The sequence below is a fragment of the Bidens hawaiensis genome, unplaced genomic scaffold (assembly GCF_021521415.1).
Source record: "Bidens hawaiensis isolate Kalapana, Puna unplaced genomic scaffold, B.hawaiensis_p1.1 tig00023838_1, whole genome shotgun sequence".
Taxonomy (NCBI): domain Eukaryota; kingdom Viridiplantae; phylum Streptophyta; class Magnoliopsida; order Asterales; family Asteraceae; genus Bidens; species Bidens hawaiensis.
This window is the reverse complement of record NW_027493753.1, coordinates 60,531-76,745: the sequence shown is the minus strand read 5'-3', so window position 1 is coordinate 76,745 and position 16,215 is coordinate 60,531. Positions and strand designations below refer to the sequence as shown.

Genomic DNA, 16,215 nt, shown 5'->3' with positions numbered 1-16,215 from the left:
GTTTTTTTCCTTTTTGGCCTGCGTGCCTAAATAGACTAGCAAAGTTATGTAATTTCATCTTTTGTAATTCGGCTTATGCTTCATTTATGGAAATTTTATTTCAGTCATGTAATATGTGTAATCCTGTTTTGACAAACAAAGAAGACCCTACAAAACACTTATATTATAACGAATAAGACAAAGTGTACCGGATGAAAAAAAAAGACTCCTTTATTTATTCAATAGGGATTATAACAGAAGCAACAAACTACAAACAAAAACAAAGAAAGATATATCTAGGACGCTGCATCCTCATGTTCCGCGTCGTTTGAATCTTCTTCATCTTCTTCACCAAGGTCAAGAAGATCTTTCAAGTTTTTGATGCTGTCCTCCTTGTCCGCAAGATCCGATGTCTGCTCCACCAAAGAAAACTTCAAAGTGTCAAAATCTTTTGTTTTCTGGATGAGGACGGCAGCAGTATCCTGGCCAGTCAAAACATATTCTTCCGGAAGCTTAGATTCTGAAGCAAATTTGTAGCCTTCCTGGAAGCCTAGTTGACGGCCAGCTTGCTTGGATGCGTTCAAGAGAATGGCGACACAATTCCCAAGTTCGTCACTCGCCCGGACATCGGCAAAGACCTATCAGAACAATTAAATATAATTATAAGCAATTTGATTATTCATAACAAGATAAGACACATACCTTGGGAATTCCTTCCGCTAGCATCCATTTTTTGTCCGCCTTAGCCCGGACAAGTTCCATCTTGTGGCCAGCACACTCCAAGGCTTGTTCTCGATTCTTGGAAGCAAGGTTGCTAAGGCGCTCGTCCTTCGCTGCTGATTCAGCTTGTAGAGTTTTTATTAACTCCGCCTGCTCATCAAACTGCTTTTGGAGGGCGCTCTTGGTCTCTTCAGCAGCAAGAAGGTTAGCCCTCTCAGCTTCTAGTGCTTGGCGGCTTTCTCTGGCCTCATCCATAGCCTTTAGGGCTTCTGCCATTGCGTCAGATGCCGCAGCCGCCAATTCATCCCACTCCTCATTCATCGCCAACCAATCCCGGGTTATTTCCTGATTGGTGGAAATAGGATTCGCCATATGATAAGAATTTGAGTTTAATAACTCTTGGCGAATACGGCGACGTTGTCGCTCCTTTTCAGCGGGAGGAAGGCTTTCCCGCAGATACTCAAAACGTACATCCACGTCGCGAAACGTTGAGTCTTGACGTAAAGACCAACGAGGATGATGTGGGGAAGGGTCTTCCTCATGAGGAGATGGAGTGATTTGAGGCCCATAAGTGAATGTGCTCATACCTCCTTATTCTTATTCTTCAAAGGAGACTCATCCGCCACAAAGATTGGTTCATGGGCGGTGTTAGGAGTAGGTGGCACTGTTGAGCTCTTTAGACCTGAAACATCTTCAGAGAAAACATTCAGGGCTACTGAAAAATGTTAACAATGGATCAGACATACATCTGATCCATAACAATCGATAAATTGGAAGAACATTAAACTTACCCAAGGAGATGTCTTCCAAGTCAAGTTGGTGTAGGCGCGTTTCCAAATCAGCAGGCTTTTGCCTTTTCGGCTTCTTTGATGGAGCAGCCTTGGCAGGATTAACCTTTCGTTTACCGGCTGCCTTGGAAACGCCCGCATCAACAGTTTGATGCACACCCTCAGGGGTGACGTCATCAGCAGTTGGACGACTACCCTAAGCAGTAACGTCCGCATCATCGTCACCCGTATCAGATGGATTCTTGCTAAGTTTTCGAGTCAAACCTACAGTTTAATGCACAACATTAATAGCATCAACTGAAAAACTTCCTTTGCAGAGCGATGACTCCTCACTAGACGAAATGAGTACAATCACTCCGCTGGAAGTAACAGCAGTCACGGGTCGGGGTTGTAAAATGCCCTCACCTTTCTGAATGGATTCTTGAACATAATCCTCACCTTTAGCTTACATCGCTTTGGAAACCACAGGTTCCGAACGAAACGCGGTGGAAGATAGGAAGTTGACACTAGTGCGTTCCAGAAAGGGCACATCCCTTGGATCGATTGGACGGCGAACCATCATGCCCCCTTCATGGTCTAACAGGGTATCGAAGGCGGAACCTTCACCTGTACAAACAATTATAAAAGTCAGAAATCAAACATTTATTAAAGAGAGAGTAGAAGTAACACCAAGCTTACTCTTGTTGGTCCTCTCGTAATAAGGCTCCAAGTCAGGGAATGGCCACAGGCGACTCATCTTCGCACTCACCATCGCCCCCTCGTGGATAGGGCGCATGGGAGTCGGTGTAGCGGTCAATGTCATAAACCACGGAAGACCCTCATGAGCAGCGGCCGAAACCACTGGCACAGCGTCCTCCGCCTTGCGATGAGTCATCGCGAAAGGAACAATATCCTCTCGGATCCAGAAGAATTTTGGCTTCCAGCCATGAAGGCTACGGATCCACTTAGTACCAATAACCTTCTTCCCGGTGGTGGCAAAGCTATACCACCCATCGCGGAAGGTCATTTTATAAAAAAACGACAAACATGCCAACAGATGGTTCAAAGTTGCGAGTTTGACAACAGAATTTGAAGTGTCGAATCCTTAACATCCCAAAAGGATGGATTTACGATATGTGAACTCCATAGGTTGTCAAGATCGACTGGACATACCTCGTCACCGGGATCCAGAAGTTCCCCATCGTAAAATGGTCCACATAAACAGCCATCTTCCTCGGGGGTGGACTGGTTGCAATGGAACCACTCGCTGGACGCTCTGGTTCCCACTCTGACGCCAGACCATATACGTTAACAACATCTTCGTAATCCTTCTTCTTGAGGTTCACAACGACCTCATGAATGGCAGGAGCACTCTTCTTATCCCCAGCCATCAGATTAATATGTTTGATCAGAAATAAGAAGGAAATAAATCTCAGAAGGTTCAAGTTTTGAAGATTTGAGAGTGAAAGAGTTTGGAAGAGATAAGAGTAAAATGGAAACAACGAGTGATCTATTTATACTCATCGCAATTAATGCGACCGATGGAGTTTCAGAGGAGAGAGAAATTGCGGACCGTCAGATGGTTTACACGTTAGGTGGGAGATTCAAGAAAGTGCGAACAGGATGTCAAAGGCGTCATACACGTCTCGTCAGTTGTCCCTTAAAAGTCTCTCTCTCCACCACGTCATCACGATTATCCAACTTACAAAATTCCAAATTTCGAAAATATCTTCCAAAGATATTATTAGACAAACAGTATAATATTCTCAGACAAGACAAAAAGTTTCTTCCCAATAAGTAATCAAAAGATAGTTACAAAAAAGATGGAGGAACAATTACAAAATATTAAACACCTAAACCTATTTTATGGGTTTGAGGCTGTCATGTCTTCCGGAGCTATTGGTGAAGTATCCTCAGATGAGTCGTCCTCACACTCATCACCCAAATAGTTCCTCAATTGCTGCATGCCATCATTGGCTGAAGCAAACTCCGGGAGCATATTTTGTAGCGGGAAGACCAGGCCATCATGTTCCTTGATTCGCATATCCCGCTCCTGCTTGACATCAAGGCCATGAAGCGGATGATCTCTGAAAGAACGATTACTTTGAGCGTAGGCTATCCCTTCATTAAAGCCCCTCACGCGACCAAGCTGAGACGAGGCGGTCATTAAGTTAGCAAAGCTATCAGTTAGCTTTGCGCTTCCCTTAATATGACGGATGACCTGGCAAAATAAAAAGATAATTTGTTTAAGTATCAAGGCGTGAAGTATATAGTAAACAACAAATGAGGGAAAACTTACAGAATCAAGTCCCCGAGTGAGGAACCACTGACGGTCTCGCTCTGCACGTTCAGCTCTCTCTTGGAGTTCTTAAGACTCCTCAGCCGTTTGTTGCTTCTCGCTTAAGGCTGCAGTGGCACGGGTTCCGCCTCTTCGCGAGCTTGCAAAAGGGAGTCATAGGCAGCTTGTATTTCAGCAGCACTCTTATCTTTAAGCTCAACCTGCTCCCTTTGCAGCTTCAGCTCCGCCTCAAGTTCTTGGATTTGGTTACCTTGCAGGGTCACTTCGTTCTCCAGAACTGATTTTTCTTCTTGAGCCCGTGCCAAGTCATCTTTTTTTCTTTTGAGCCTCGGACCGGGCAGCTTCAAGAACGGAATTTTGCCTTTCACGGGCTCCCTTCAATTGACGAGCCGCAGCAGCATTTCGTTCTTGCTCAGCCCTCAGGGCAATCTCCGCGTCCGCCTGTTTCCACTTGGCTACATTGGCTGCCAAGCGGTTGTCCTCAGCTTCTTTCTTCGAGGCTTCAACAGCTCGAGAAGCTTCACCAAGTTTCCCGCCCATGGTACGCCATTCGCGTGCAAAATTTCCTGGCTGCAGGCCAAAGTGTTAGCCAAGGAAATTGATAAGCCAGTGTGAAGGTCGTGTCGGGAACGGTCACGCTGGTGCACCATTTCGGCAGGCGGCTCACAGTGTTTAACAAAACTCATTCAGGTCCCGGGATCAGAAAACCAGGACCCATTGGTAATATCCCATGGAGGGACAAACAGATCAAAATCATCTCCCAGGTTCGCATATTCGTAATAACGAGAGCCAGAAGCTTCAAGGAGAACAGGGATTGAGGTCGATTGTCGAGGAGCATTCTGTGTTGTCGCCTCCCCGGCACTTTGAAATACATGTACAAATTGAAGATCTCCTTCCCCACCAGTAGTTAAAGGGGAAGAAGTAGCAAAAAGTTGTGGAGGAGGACGAGGCGGAGATTCATCGGTCCTAAAGCCCTCCGCATTCACAGCCGGGCCACCCTCTTGAAAACCAGTAACAGTTCCAGCTTGAAAGAGATAGTCAAAAGAACTATCATTCCCGGACTGGACGTTTGGCTCTTCCGCCGTAGTCTCAACCGGAGGAGTAGGCGGCCTATCTTCTGTTGTCTTCTCAGGAGGAGAACACAGTTGTTTCTCAAATATGGGTGTTGGCGATGGTAAATTTTCAGACACATCGTCCCCAAAGATCAAAGGATCTGCACAAGAAAGTCATACTTAGCTAACATTTCAAAGCAGTAAAGTATGAGAAATGAAAAACATACCTTCTACTGTATCCATACGCTCAGCAAGACTGTACTGTGGCTTCTTGGGACGATGAGTCTTCCGCTTCTTCCTTGAAGATCCTCATCCGGCATCCGCAGTACTTGCGCCCGCATCACTCGCCTGAAAGAACCTAAAAGCCCTTTTCTTCTCCAGCTCTATCAATAGGTGTGAGACATAGGAAAATTCAGAGGCATCGTCATCAGAGCTCCCCTCTTCTTGAGTGGCGGAGTCGTTACTCGATGAAAGAATGGCGATCACCCCATTAGAAGTGAGGGCATTAAGGGGAGGAGGGTTTAAAACGTACGCACCTGATTCAAAGGTCGCGTCTGAAACTAAGGGTTCGGCCCGCACCTTTGTCGGAAAAAGAAATCGGTCTTTCGTTTTCTCAAGGATGGGTTTGTCACTAGAATCGCGGATGCTCTTTCGGACACAACCCCTATCCTCGAAAAGAGCGTTTATCATGGGACCCTGACCTGAAAGAAAAACACAAAAAAATCAGTTATAAAGTTTCAAAGCAAGAGAAAAATCATAGAAAGTAACTTACGTTCGTCCAAGCCAATAAAAACAGGCTCCAAAAACTCCGAAGGCCATAGGCGGCTCATGCCCGCCCATACAAGAGCTTCCTCGGGCAGCGCCCGCATCGGTGTCGGTTCCGACATTAGGATGCGAAACCAATCACGTCCCTCGTGGGCGGTCGCGACAACGTCTGGGAGTGCATTATTGATCGGACGACAGACCATAGCAACAGGCACCACGTCCTCAGATATCCAGAAGAATTTGCTACGCCAATCCTTTGACCCTTTCTCGACCTCGTAACCGATACTCATGTCGGACAACCCTTGGCACGTAAACCAACTGCCACGGTTGGAAAGTCGGTAGAAAACGAGAAATCGGTCAAAGTGAGGTAGTATCCCATGTGCTGTACACACAAATTCATAATGGCGAATTCGCATGACGGCACGTGGATGCAACTGGGATAAATGTATCCCACATGCACTTAAAATCTTCATAAAAAACTTCATAATGGGAAAACGGAAATTCCCATAAACGAAGTAATCAGAGTACACAACCATTTTGCTAGGAGGTGGCAGGCTGGCTATGGAACCAGGGGAGGGAAACTCCGGTTCCCACTCCGGTGGGATACCATAAGTCCCAATCAGCTTTTCAAAGTCAGACCGATCCCACTGAATCTCTATCTCGTCAACCTCAGATTGACCAGCCATCGTATTACAGTAAGAACAATGAAAATTGGAGGAGATTTAGTGATTAATCGGAAGTCTTAAGAAGGAAAAGCAGAAAAATACTTTGAAATCAAAGGCGATAAAACTTCGAATGGAAGATAACTCCCACTATTTATACCCATCACAATTAATGCGATGGGATATGAACAGTGGAGAGAGAAAATCGTCACTCAATCAAAGGTCGCCACGTCACGCGGGAAATTTGAAAAAAAGAGAAAATGTTGCACAGTTGGGTACAGTGACAGCCGCCATAAACATCCCATCGTCTGTTCACGCGCCTGCGAGTGGTCAACTTGTCCTTTTTCATGATTATCCACACCAACAGAAGATATTTTCTACCTAACTTCAAAATCCAAAAACCCCCAATTTTACCTTAAGTCCAAAATTTCACCCGCATAAAAACTTCACGCAGAAGAAACACCGGACTGAGGGACTTATAGAGGTAGGGTACCAACAAGACCTAAATACCCTTAAGTACCATCCGCGGGTCGTAGAGTGACCCCTCATATATCACCCGCGGGACATATGTATCACCCGCATAACATGGTAGAGGAAGAACGTCCTTCCACCACACGCAGAAGCATCCAGGCATCCTCAGAAGTCATCCGCGGGAGCCAAAATGACCGGAAGGCAATGCCAACTGGACAACTGTCATTAACTATCTGCCCTCTGGAAGAATATCCACGATTGTTACTTGAAGAATACGTGACTCGCCAGCCAATGAGCGAAGGACACCTGGCCAGGTTGTTATAACCGTGCACATGGCCAGGGTGTGGTCCATCCTATCATAAGTCGAAGCGTGTCCAGGTTGTTATACCCATGCACATGAGACGTATAGCTCAACCTATCACAAAGGGACACGCATCCAAGCGGTTATCAAGATCTTCTAGAAGAGGACAGCTGGCCCAATCACCTTCCTACATCCTTCGGCTATAAATACCTTGTCAACCTGCCTGAGGTATCCATTCACATTCACTCGCATACTCTCACTGTACTTGCTCTGTTTACTTAGTACTTTCTCTCAAGAATTGTACTGATTCTCACGCCGGAGGGTGGTTACGGGAAGACCCCCCCTCTTGTCATTCCCGTAACGAGACTCACGGTGTCTGTTTTGCAGATTCCGGTCATTGAACTTCGAGAAATTATACTCATACTGTGTTAGTTGTTATCATATCCTACTCTGTGGACTCTTCGAATCCAGCACCCATAATTGAAGATAGGATCCGTGTTTCTTCACCAATGGTTATTCGTTAGCTTGAACCTCCAACCGAACGTACCCTATCAATCAACATGAGATGAGATATTTTAATAGGCAGGCGTGTTTGGCATTGAAGCCGTTAAAATTCGTTAGATAACAAACTCCTCTATCTTCTTCTTCTTCTTCTTCTTCTTCAGATTGATTCTGCAAACCATGAGCAGCTGCATCTTCCATCATCTTCTTAATTCACGAATACTTTTTCAACATGATTTTAATAATCATTGTTGCAAGCTTCAACCATTCAAACAAGTCCCCAATTCTTCCATTCGATTTCGAACAACCCTATCTAAATCATCATCCAGACAAAACCCTAGCACATCAGCTCCACAACGCCCTATTCAAAAGCCCGAATTCGATTCCGAAAAAGATGATGAGAATTCGGATGATATTGATTCACCTTCTTCTAGTTTGTCCTCATCCGATGCATTCGTCTCCATAATTCACCACTTCAGGTACGGTTGGTTTATTAACTCAAATTGGGGACTTTTATAAACCCCTAGGTTGTTTTGATTTGGAGTGCAGAGAGAAGGTGAAGTTTGATGAACTTGGAATGGAGATCATGTCAATTGCATTGCCTGCAGCATTGGCTCTTGCTGCTGATCCAATTACCTCACTTGTTGATACCGCATTCATCGGCCATTTAGGTAACTAAACCAATTCTCATTTTAATGTATTTCAATTACACCAACTAGTTAGATATCCAATTACATGGTTTAATAATTCAAGTCAATGCATAACCAAGTTCTAATAAGTAATCGTTACTAATTATGCTGTTGATGCAGTAATAAAACAAATAAATTTTGTCTAAAACAACAGGTTATACTAACATCTTCAACTTTTTCAGTGCACTTCATGTCAGTAAACCGATGTTTTTCTAGAATTTTGATTAACAGAAGCTTAAATATTTTTTCAGTTTACTTATAAACGTATGATTTTGGGTCACACACACACGTTTGGGCGAGCCACAAGCCAAGCCAACCTCGGCTTGGGCTCATCTCGTTTACAGTTTACAGTCCGAGCCGGCTCGCTTGTTTGAAGACGAGCCATGAGCTTTTTGAAAAACCCTACGCTCATATGCATCTGACAGTGTTTTTGTAATTTGTTTGTCGTTGTAGGTTCTGCTGAATTGGCTGCTGTTGGTGTTTCCATATCAATATTCAATCTGGTGGCAAAATTGTTAAACATCCCTTTGCTCAATATCACAACGTCATTTGTTGCTGAAGAACAGGCAGTATTAGTCAAGACTGATGATGGTAGTGATAAGTTCTGCATTTATAACAACCAAATTTGACCTAATAATTGTTTTTCTTGATTTTGTTTGTTCAGATGACGTGGCGGACCTTCCAAACAAGAAGTTTTTGCCATCAGTTTCAACTTCTTTGGCCATGGCTACCGCCTTTGGCATTGCAGAAACCATAGCACTTTATTTTGGTTCTGGTTTCTTGTTAAACACCATGGGTATACCTGTTGTACGTGATAAATTACCAAAACACCCTTCAAACACAATGTGTCTTGCACATTAAAGGTTTTAACTTGGAGTTGACAGAGCCTAACTTTTTTTCAGGATTCACCAATGCGAGTACCAGCAGAACAGTTTACTTCAATAAGGGCCTTTGGTGCACCAGCAATTGTGTTAGCTTTGGCGGCACAAGGAACGTTTCGTGGGTTTAAGGATACTAAGACTCCTTTGTATGCGATTGGTAAGTATTTTATTAATCTAATTATTATAAGATCATCATGTACATATGATATTTTATCATTTATATCTTAAAAGAGTATATTTTGTTTGGGGGTATCACAGTTGCAGGAAACTTTCTAGCTGCGATACTTGATCTGATATTGATATTCTTTTATGGACTTGGGGTTAGTGGTGCTGCGATTGCGACGGTAATTTCTGAGTACGTCATGCTGTCAACGTTCTCATGTATTTCTAGTTAGCCGCGCTCTATAGTTGCTAAATAGTTATGTATATCATAGGGGTGACAGTTATTAACACGGCACAAAAATAATCAGTTTTTAGTTTGTCATATCTAACATATTTAATAAACGGGTCACATTCGTGTTAACTGGTTTAACCGTTGACCAATTTAACTCATTTATCACAACCTCAAACCCGTCATTAACCCATTTATATAAATGGGGGTACAAGATTTTAAGTGTCTATTGGTTGGAGCTTATGTCTTTGACATAAATATATGCACGGATCATGTTTGGTTCAACGTTTAACCCGCCAACGCTTCATGTAACTAGAGAATATTTAACCTATTTAATAAACGGGTCGCTTTCGTGTTGACCCACGCAACCTATCTAATCAAACAGGTCAACACATCAACCCATTTAATTAAACAAGTCAACCGCCAATTCATTTACAACCCGCTTAACCAATTCATTACAACCCTCCAACCCAGTTAAAACGTTTACAAGTTGATTATTATCCGTTACTCTAAATGTCCTCAACCTGTTTGACTCATTTACGTAATTGGGTTAAACGGATCGTGTATGAGTTACACGATTTTATGTGTCCGATTAAAGTTTACGTGTTTGATACAAATAAATACATGGGTCATGTTCGGGTTCAACATTCAACCCAACAATCAGAAACCTGTCAATCAGACACAAATCATCACTGGCACCCTTAATATTGTACAATAATCCTTTAATTTTCTCACAAGTATCAACTTATGAGCAGATATCTGACTGCCTTCATCCTACTATGGAAGTTAAATGAAGAAGTTGTGCTTGTTACTCCAAATATAGATGGCGAAAAAGTTGGTCGATATTTAAAATCCGGTGTGTTTTCATAACAACATATAAGTAACTGATATGTAAATCTCAAAAAATTATAATACTTCATTATCTAACACAAGCTTTCGTCCTTGGTATTTTGCAGGCGGGCTTTTAATGTCTAGAAGCTTTGCCGTACTTGTAACTATGACTCTATCTACATCAGTGGCAGCAAGAGAAGGCTCTGTGCCAATGGCGGGTCACCAGATCTGCTTAGAAGTGTGGTTGGCTTTGTCTTTGCTTACGGATGCTTTAGCACTTGCAGGACAGGTAATTAGTTATCTTTTGTTGTTTGTAGCTGTTTCAGTTCCTGCTTTTGAGTTGGTTGTTACTGTTTACCTTCATTCTAGAATAACGAATGGATTTATCTAAACTATTTGATAACAAACCTAGGGGTGTAAACGAGCCAAGCCACTCGTGCTACTCGATTGGTTCGCTAGAAGCTCGAATCGAGCCGAGCTTACCAGCTCGAGCCTGAGTTTAAGCCTGAAAATAAGCTTGTTTAGTAAACGAGCCCGGCCACTTGTCAAGCTAAAGCTGGCTTGATAGTCTAAGCTAGCTCATTATTTATATAACTTTTATTTAATATTATATATATATATATATATTATATATATATATTGTAAGATAAGAAAAACGAAATGACATATATTAAAATTATAATTAGATTAATCAATGGATTAATCATCATCGTACTCGGTATATCCCACCAATAGCAAAGCCTTACCTCATAGGGATAGAGAGGCTGCTTCGAGTGAGACCCCTGGCTCGATAGTATTTTTGCATCAAGCCTTGGACATAAGGCACATAGCACTCAACCATCGGGACACCGCCGATTAGTACATGTACCCTTGTCTTTCGGCTATCAACGCCACCATATGATGCCTGATTAGCCTTCCGCCACCTTTAACGTTTTTTTCACGGTCAAAATTAGTGCAATTTCACTTTTGCCCACCCGAGGGTTCACACATATATACATTATATGCGCGCACCGCAAGCAGGGCGAAATCAATGGATTAATCTAAACTATTAAATTATAGTTAGAATAATCATAGAATAACTAATCCATATACATTTATAATTATATTTAATGTTGATTTTAATTATAAGTGTATATGGATATAAATACTCAACGAGCTAAGCTTGAGTTTGGATATAAAGTTTGAAACGAGTCAAGCTCAAGCTCTTGTAAGTTAAATGAGCCAAACTCGAGCCCAGATGAGCTTGGGCCCAACTTGACTCGTTTACACCCATAAGCAGAACTTATGGGTTAAAGGCACTAGGTTTCTGACTTTAACCCCTAGACAGTCACGTATTTTAGCTGGTCCCATTGGTTAGTAGGGTATTGGTGAGTTTTCCTATGATGGGTTCTCATGATTATCAAAGTAAAGTTAGAGTGTTTCATATTCTGTTATAGGCGATTCTTGCTAGTAGTTACTCACAAAGGAACTATGGTGAAGCACGCAGAGTAATACACCGAGTTCTGCAGGTTAGGGATTGTATTATTTGGCTTAAAATATTTTGGCAAAAAAATAGAAATAAATCGGCTACTGATCCAACTTTCTCTTCGCAATGATGATCAGATTGGCTTAATAGCAGGAGCTGGCTTGGCATTTATCTTGTTCTTCGGGTTTGGACAGCTGTCTTATTTAATCAGCACCGACTCTGAAGTTCTAAATATTGCAAGATCTGGTACCTTGGTAAGAAAGTTAAAAGTCTTATTATTGTTCTGTCTGGTGTTTCGGTCTTCTAAATTATAATGAGTAATACATTTAATTATTTGATGTAGTTTGTAGCTGCATCTCAGCCGGTAAACGCTATAGCTTTTGTTCTTGATGGGTTATATTATGGAGTTTCAGATTTTGGATATGCTTCATATACCATGGTAACTTGCTGTTTTATTTATTTATTTTGTTAAATATATTTCCTGTATTGAATAATATACATTTTGCAGGTGTTAATCGGATTAGGAACGTGTGCATTCTTTCTTCTTGCGGGTCCTAAATTCGGTCTTGCCGGAGTTTGGGCCGGATTGTTTCTATTTATGTTGTTGCGAGTATTAGCTGGGATATGGAGGTTAGTTCATTTAAGTAGTTAACAGCTCAAACTGGGTGTTTTATAAAAAGTGTCAATTGAGTTATGGTCAAAACTCAAAACAGGTTGAGGTTCTGACAAAATAGGGCCCAGGTTGAAACAAGTCAAACTGGGTACTTTTTAAAAAATGTCAATTCGGCTAGGTCAAAATAAAGTCTTCACAAAAATGGGCCCGGGTGGGAACAAGTCAAAGCCGGTAGTTTTTAGAAAGTTTCAATTGGGTTCGGGTCAAAATGAGTTCCAACCAAAATAGGCTCACGTTGAAACAAGTCAATTTGGGTAATTTTTAAACGTGTCAATTGGGTTTTAGTCAAAACTGGTTTTCACCAAAATGGGCTCAGGTTGAAATAAGTTAAACTGGGTAGTTTTTAAAAATTGTCAATTTGCCAATTTGGTTCAAGTCAAAACCGATTCGGGTCAGAATGGGCTCAGTTTGAAGAGTCAAATGTCCAAATAACATTTTTGGTACCAACAATATAACATTTTTGGTACCAACAATATGACAGTATATCCATAACCATTACACTTGACATTTTGAACATATGTTTTGCTTATGTAACTTCTAGTTAACTACTCTGTGGACTTCATAGGTTAGGAGCAAAGACGGGACCATGGAAACTTGTTTACTCTGAAACTGATCAAGAAAACTGATGATTTATGAAATCCTAACAAGAATATGTGGCTATAAAACAGTTTTCCACAGGCAAATGATATCTTGGTAACCATATGAAGTGAATCCTTTTGGTTTCCGGGTGGGGATTTCAGATACAAAATATGTATTTGAGGCGACCAGGCAGAAGAACACAACCATAAAACACCAGGGGCGCCTTTAAAGAACACATGAATTTGATGAACAAGAGTGCATGATACGCACAGTTTAAGAACCCGAATGGATATTCAAACCAAACTACATACCTAAAAATGACACGAAATTGATTACTAGATAGATAAGAACAAAGAGGGCATGTATTTTAATTAGAAATTTTAACTGCTTTCATGACCTTTTTTACATAGTACGAGTAAAATCATTCTATTTCTTTTGCTTTATTTTTCCTCATTTGCGTCATCCATAGTTGTCAAAGTCATCTGCATAAGCATTTGAGATCAGTGTGACAGTCATTAATCGCTAATCAATTGTGGGTTGATTCAAGTAAAAAAAAAATACATTTGGGTCCATTCGAGTCTTATATAATGATACGATGGAAAAATTTGGCCAACTAAAATTAGGCGTCTTAAAATGAGTCACTTTTAAACAACGTGCTATCTTAAAACAGATACAAATACGCATTCAAACACAATATAAACCATTTTTACTTGTAACAATTTTGTTCACATTAAAAACTTGCAACATGCGGGTACTCAATCTCATAATAATCATATAAAACAAGTGGTTTAAGAATGGGATTAAACCTCAAATTAATTGAACTCCAACCAAGCCATGATCTCATTCCAAGTATCAAGTACATCCAAAAGTCATTTTATTTCCCATAAAAACATAAACATCTTCATCCCAATTGGCTCCATTCAATTCCTGCAACTTTACACCTCTGTTTCATATTATGCTTCTCCTGTACCCAAACACAATAGTATTTACTAAAATCCTTACAAAAACCAAAATCAAAACACAAGCAAACAAAAAACTAAGAAGTTGTTTGGTAGTCTCTTAAGTCTTAATGGTCATTATGAGGCTACTTCTTAATGGTTCATCGCCTTTTAACGGTTAAGAATTAACGTCAAGTCTGAATGGTTAAGAGGTAACATCTTAGTGGTTACCTTTTACCCATTCAGAGGAGGCTATGAACCACTAAGCAGTAGCCTCTTAGTGACCATTAATTAAGACTTAATGACCACTAAGAGAACTAACCTGTTCGAGAACCCGAGCTGAAGATTGTTCAACAACCTTGGCTAACCCATTCATCTGCTTAATCATATTGCCATACAACTCCTCCAACTCAGCCGTGTAATGAGCCGCCTCGGAACCCATCAAACTCTTCAACCTCCCAATCTTAAACCCATCATCACACAACAACCCAAACTTGTCATTCTCAAATTTACCCTCATCTTCCACCATACACTCATTGCCCAAACCCTTCACCTCAAAGGGCAAATCCGGAAACGGAGAGTTGGGGGTAAAATTACCGTAATGCTCTCGAAAACCCGGACCCAAATTAACAGCATCCAGGGTCTTGGCCTCAAAGGTATCAGTTAAAGATCGGAACTGGAAAGCTTTGTATTCATGGGTGTGGATTAATTGGTCGTGAAACGGGTTCGTAAAGAGGATGAATATGCTAGGACTAAAATGATAACATTTGGTAGAGCTTAGGGTTTGGACGGCGATGGGTTTTCCGTCGGCGGCCAGAGAAGCGGTGACGGCGGTCTCTCTCATAGACGGCCGGATGTGGGTTTTCCTGCGGGCTGAGAACCAGCCGATGAGGCAATCGGAGGTGGAGATTAGGCTGTTGAGTGAGGGAGTGTGGATTTGGCCGGAGGAAGAGTAGAAAGTGGAGGTGGAGGTGAAGGAATAGAAGCCGGTGACGGTGGCGATGAGGGTGGGTTGATCGGAGGTGGAGTCGTCGGAGAGAGTTGAGGGGGTGATGTGGGTTACGCGGCCGAAGAGAAGACCGTCGAGGTCGCCGGAGGCTGAGTTGACGCGGTGGAGTAAGGAGGCGAGGGTGGGGCCCGAGATTTGGATCTTTTCTAAAGAGATGCTGTCGTCGTCCATGGCGGAAGGTGGAAGCAGAAGAAATGTGATATTATTATTATTATTGTTATTGTTTAGACTCTTTTTGAGGGATTTAAATTATATGCCTTGAAGTTTGTAGTAGAAAGAATTGCGGTTTTTTCCTCCTGGTTTGACAAAATCTAGTCTAATAATTTTACATTTATAGTTTTAATTTAATAGTTTTATTTTCATTTTCAATTAAATCCTAATCCAACTAACTTTGTTAACTCTGTTCACTAGGGGAGGGGTGGTTCATTGTTATAATTTTTCCATCACTTTAACCACCTAGTGATGATGTGTCACATCACCCTAACTAAATTCATCACTAGTGATGAAATTTAGTAGAGTGATGGTAGTGTGATGTTTTTTTGTTTTTTTTATTTTTTACACAATATTACAATTTAAAAATTAAAAACAATATTACTAGAACATATTACAACTTAAAAATTATAATTAAAAAATAAAAGTTACATTAAACAATCTACTCCTCGCCCGAATCCGGTAATTTCAAACCTAAACAACCTACAAGTTCAACTAGATCATTTCTCAACCGATGGTGAATATTTTCATCCCATAAGTCTAATTGCACATTCTCAGGAACAGGAACTTGAGTAGGAGGATCCGACACCCAGTCTGAAGAAATTGCATGACCGTTTCTTTTATTAGCATATTGTGCAATATGATGCATGCATATACTATGCTATATATCATGGGTTTTTTAATTGCACGAACCGGTCGACTAAGTATGCACCATCTACCCTTTAAGACACCGAAAGCTCTCTCGACATCTTTTCTTGCCGATTCTTGCAACTTCTTGAACGCCTTTTCCTTGACCTCGACAGGAAATGAAAAGGCTTTCACAAAAACAGACCATGACGGGTAGATACCAACGACAAGAAAGTAGCCACATCTGTAATATCTCCCGTTGACAAAATACAGACCGAAGGGTGTGGTACCATCACTTATGCTTTGAAACAACGATGATATGTATAGAACACTAATGTCGTTGTTTGAGCCAATAACACCAAAATAAGAATGCCAAATCCATAAATCATTTGACGCAACCGCTTC

The 16,215-nt window shown here is 41.5% G+C and overlaps 2 protein-coding genes across 2 annotated transcripts; one reads left to right on the top strand and one right to left on the bottom strand.

The window, feature by feature from the left end:
* Window positions 1-7,624: 7,624 nt before the first annotated feature.
* On the top strand, window positions 7,625-13,366 carry LOC143568212 (protein DETOXIFICATION 44, chloroplastic-like). The gene is made up of 13 exons (XM_077054420.1): window positions 7,625-7,996; window positions 8,067-8,188; window positions 8,660-8,797; window positions 8,871-9,013; window positions 9,109-9,244; window positions 9,346-9,442; window positions 10,234-10,334; window positions 10,435-10,598; window positions 11,746-11,817; window positions 11,912-12,028; window positions 12,118-12,213; window positions 12,283-12,404; window positions 13,013-13,366. The coding sequence occupies exons 1-13, from the start codon at window positions 7,698-7,700 to the stop codon at window positions 13,071-13,073; spliced, it is 1,668 nt and encodes a 555-aa protein (XP_076910535.1). The 5' UTR covers window positions 7,625-7,697; the 3' UTR covers window positions 13,074-13,366.
* A 440-nt stretch (window positions 13,367-13,806) lies between these two features.
* On the bottom strand, window positions 13,807-15,144 carry LOC143568214 (uncharacterized). The gene is made up of 2 exons (XM_077054422.1): window positions 14,287-15,144; window positions 13,807-13,990 (listed from the first exon to the last, which is right to left on the bottom strand). The coding sequence occupies exons 1-2, from the start codon at window positions 15,142-15,144 to the stop codon at window positions 13,928-13,930; spliced, it is 921 nt and encodes a 306-aa protein (XP_076910537.1). The 3' UTR covers window positions 13,807-13,927.
* Window positions 15,145-16,215: the final 1,071 nt, after the last annotated feature.

Coding starts and splice junctions, on each gene's coding strand:
- LOC143568212 (XM_077054420.1), top strand. CDS start 7,698: ATGAGCAGCTGCATCTTCCATCATCTTCTTAATTCACGAATACTTTTT. Junction 8,798..8,870: donor ATTAGTCAAGACTGATGATG/GTAGTGATAAGT, acceptor TTGTTTGTTCAG/ATGACGTGGCGGACCTTCCA. Junction 11,818..11,911: donor TAATACACCGAGTTCTGCAG/GTTAGGGATTGT, acceptor AATGATGATCAG/ATTGGCTTAATAGCAGGAGC.
- LOC143568214 (XM_077054422.1), bottom strand. CDS start 15,144: ATGGACGACGACAGCATCTCTTTAGAAAAGATCCAAATCTCGGGCCCC. Junction 13,991..14,286: donor CAGCTCGGGTTCTCGAACAG/GTTAGTTCTCTT, acceptor GTTTGGGTACAG/GAGAAGCATAATATGAAACA.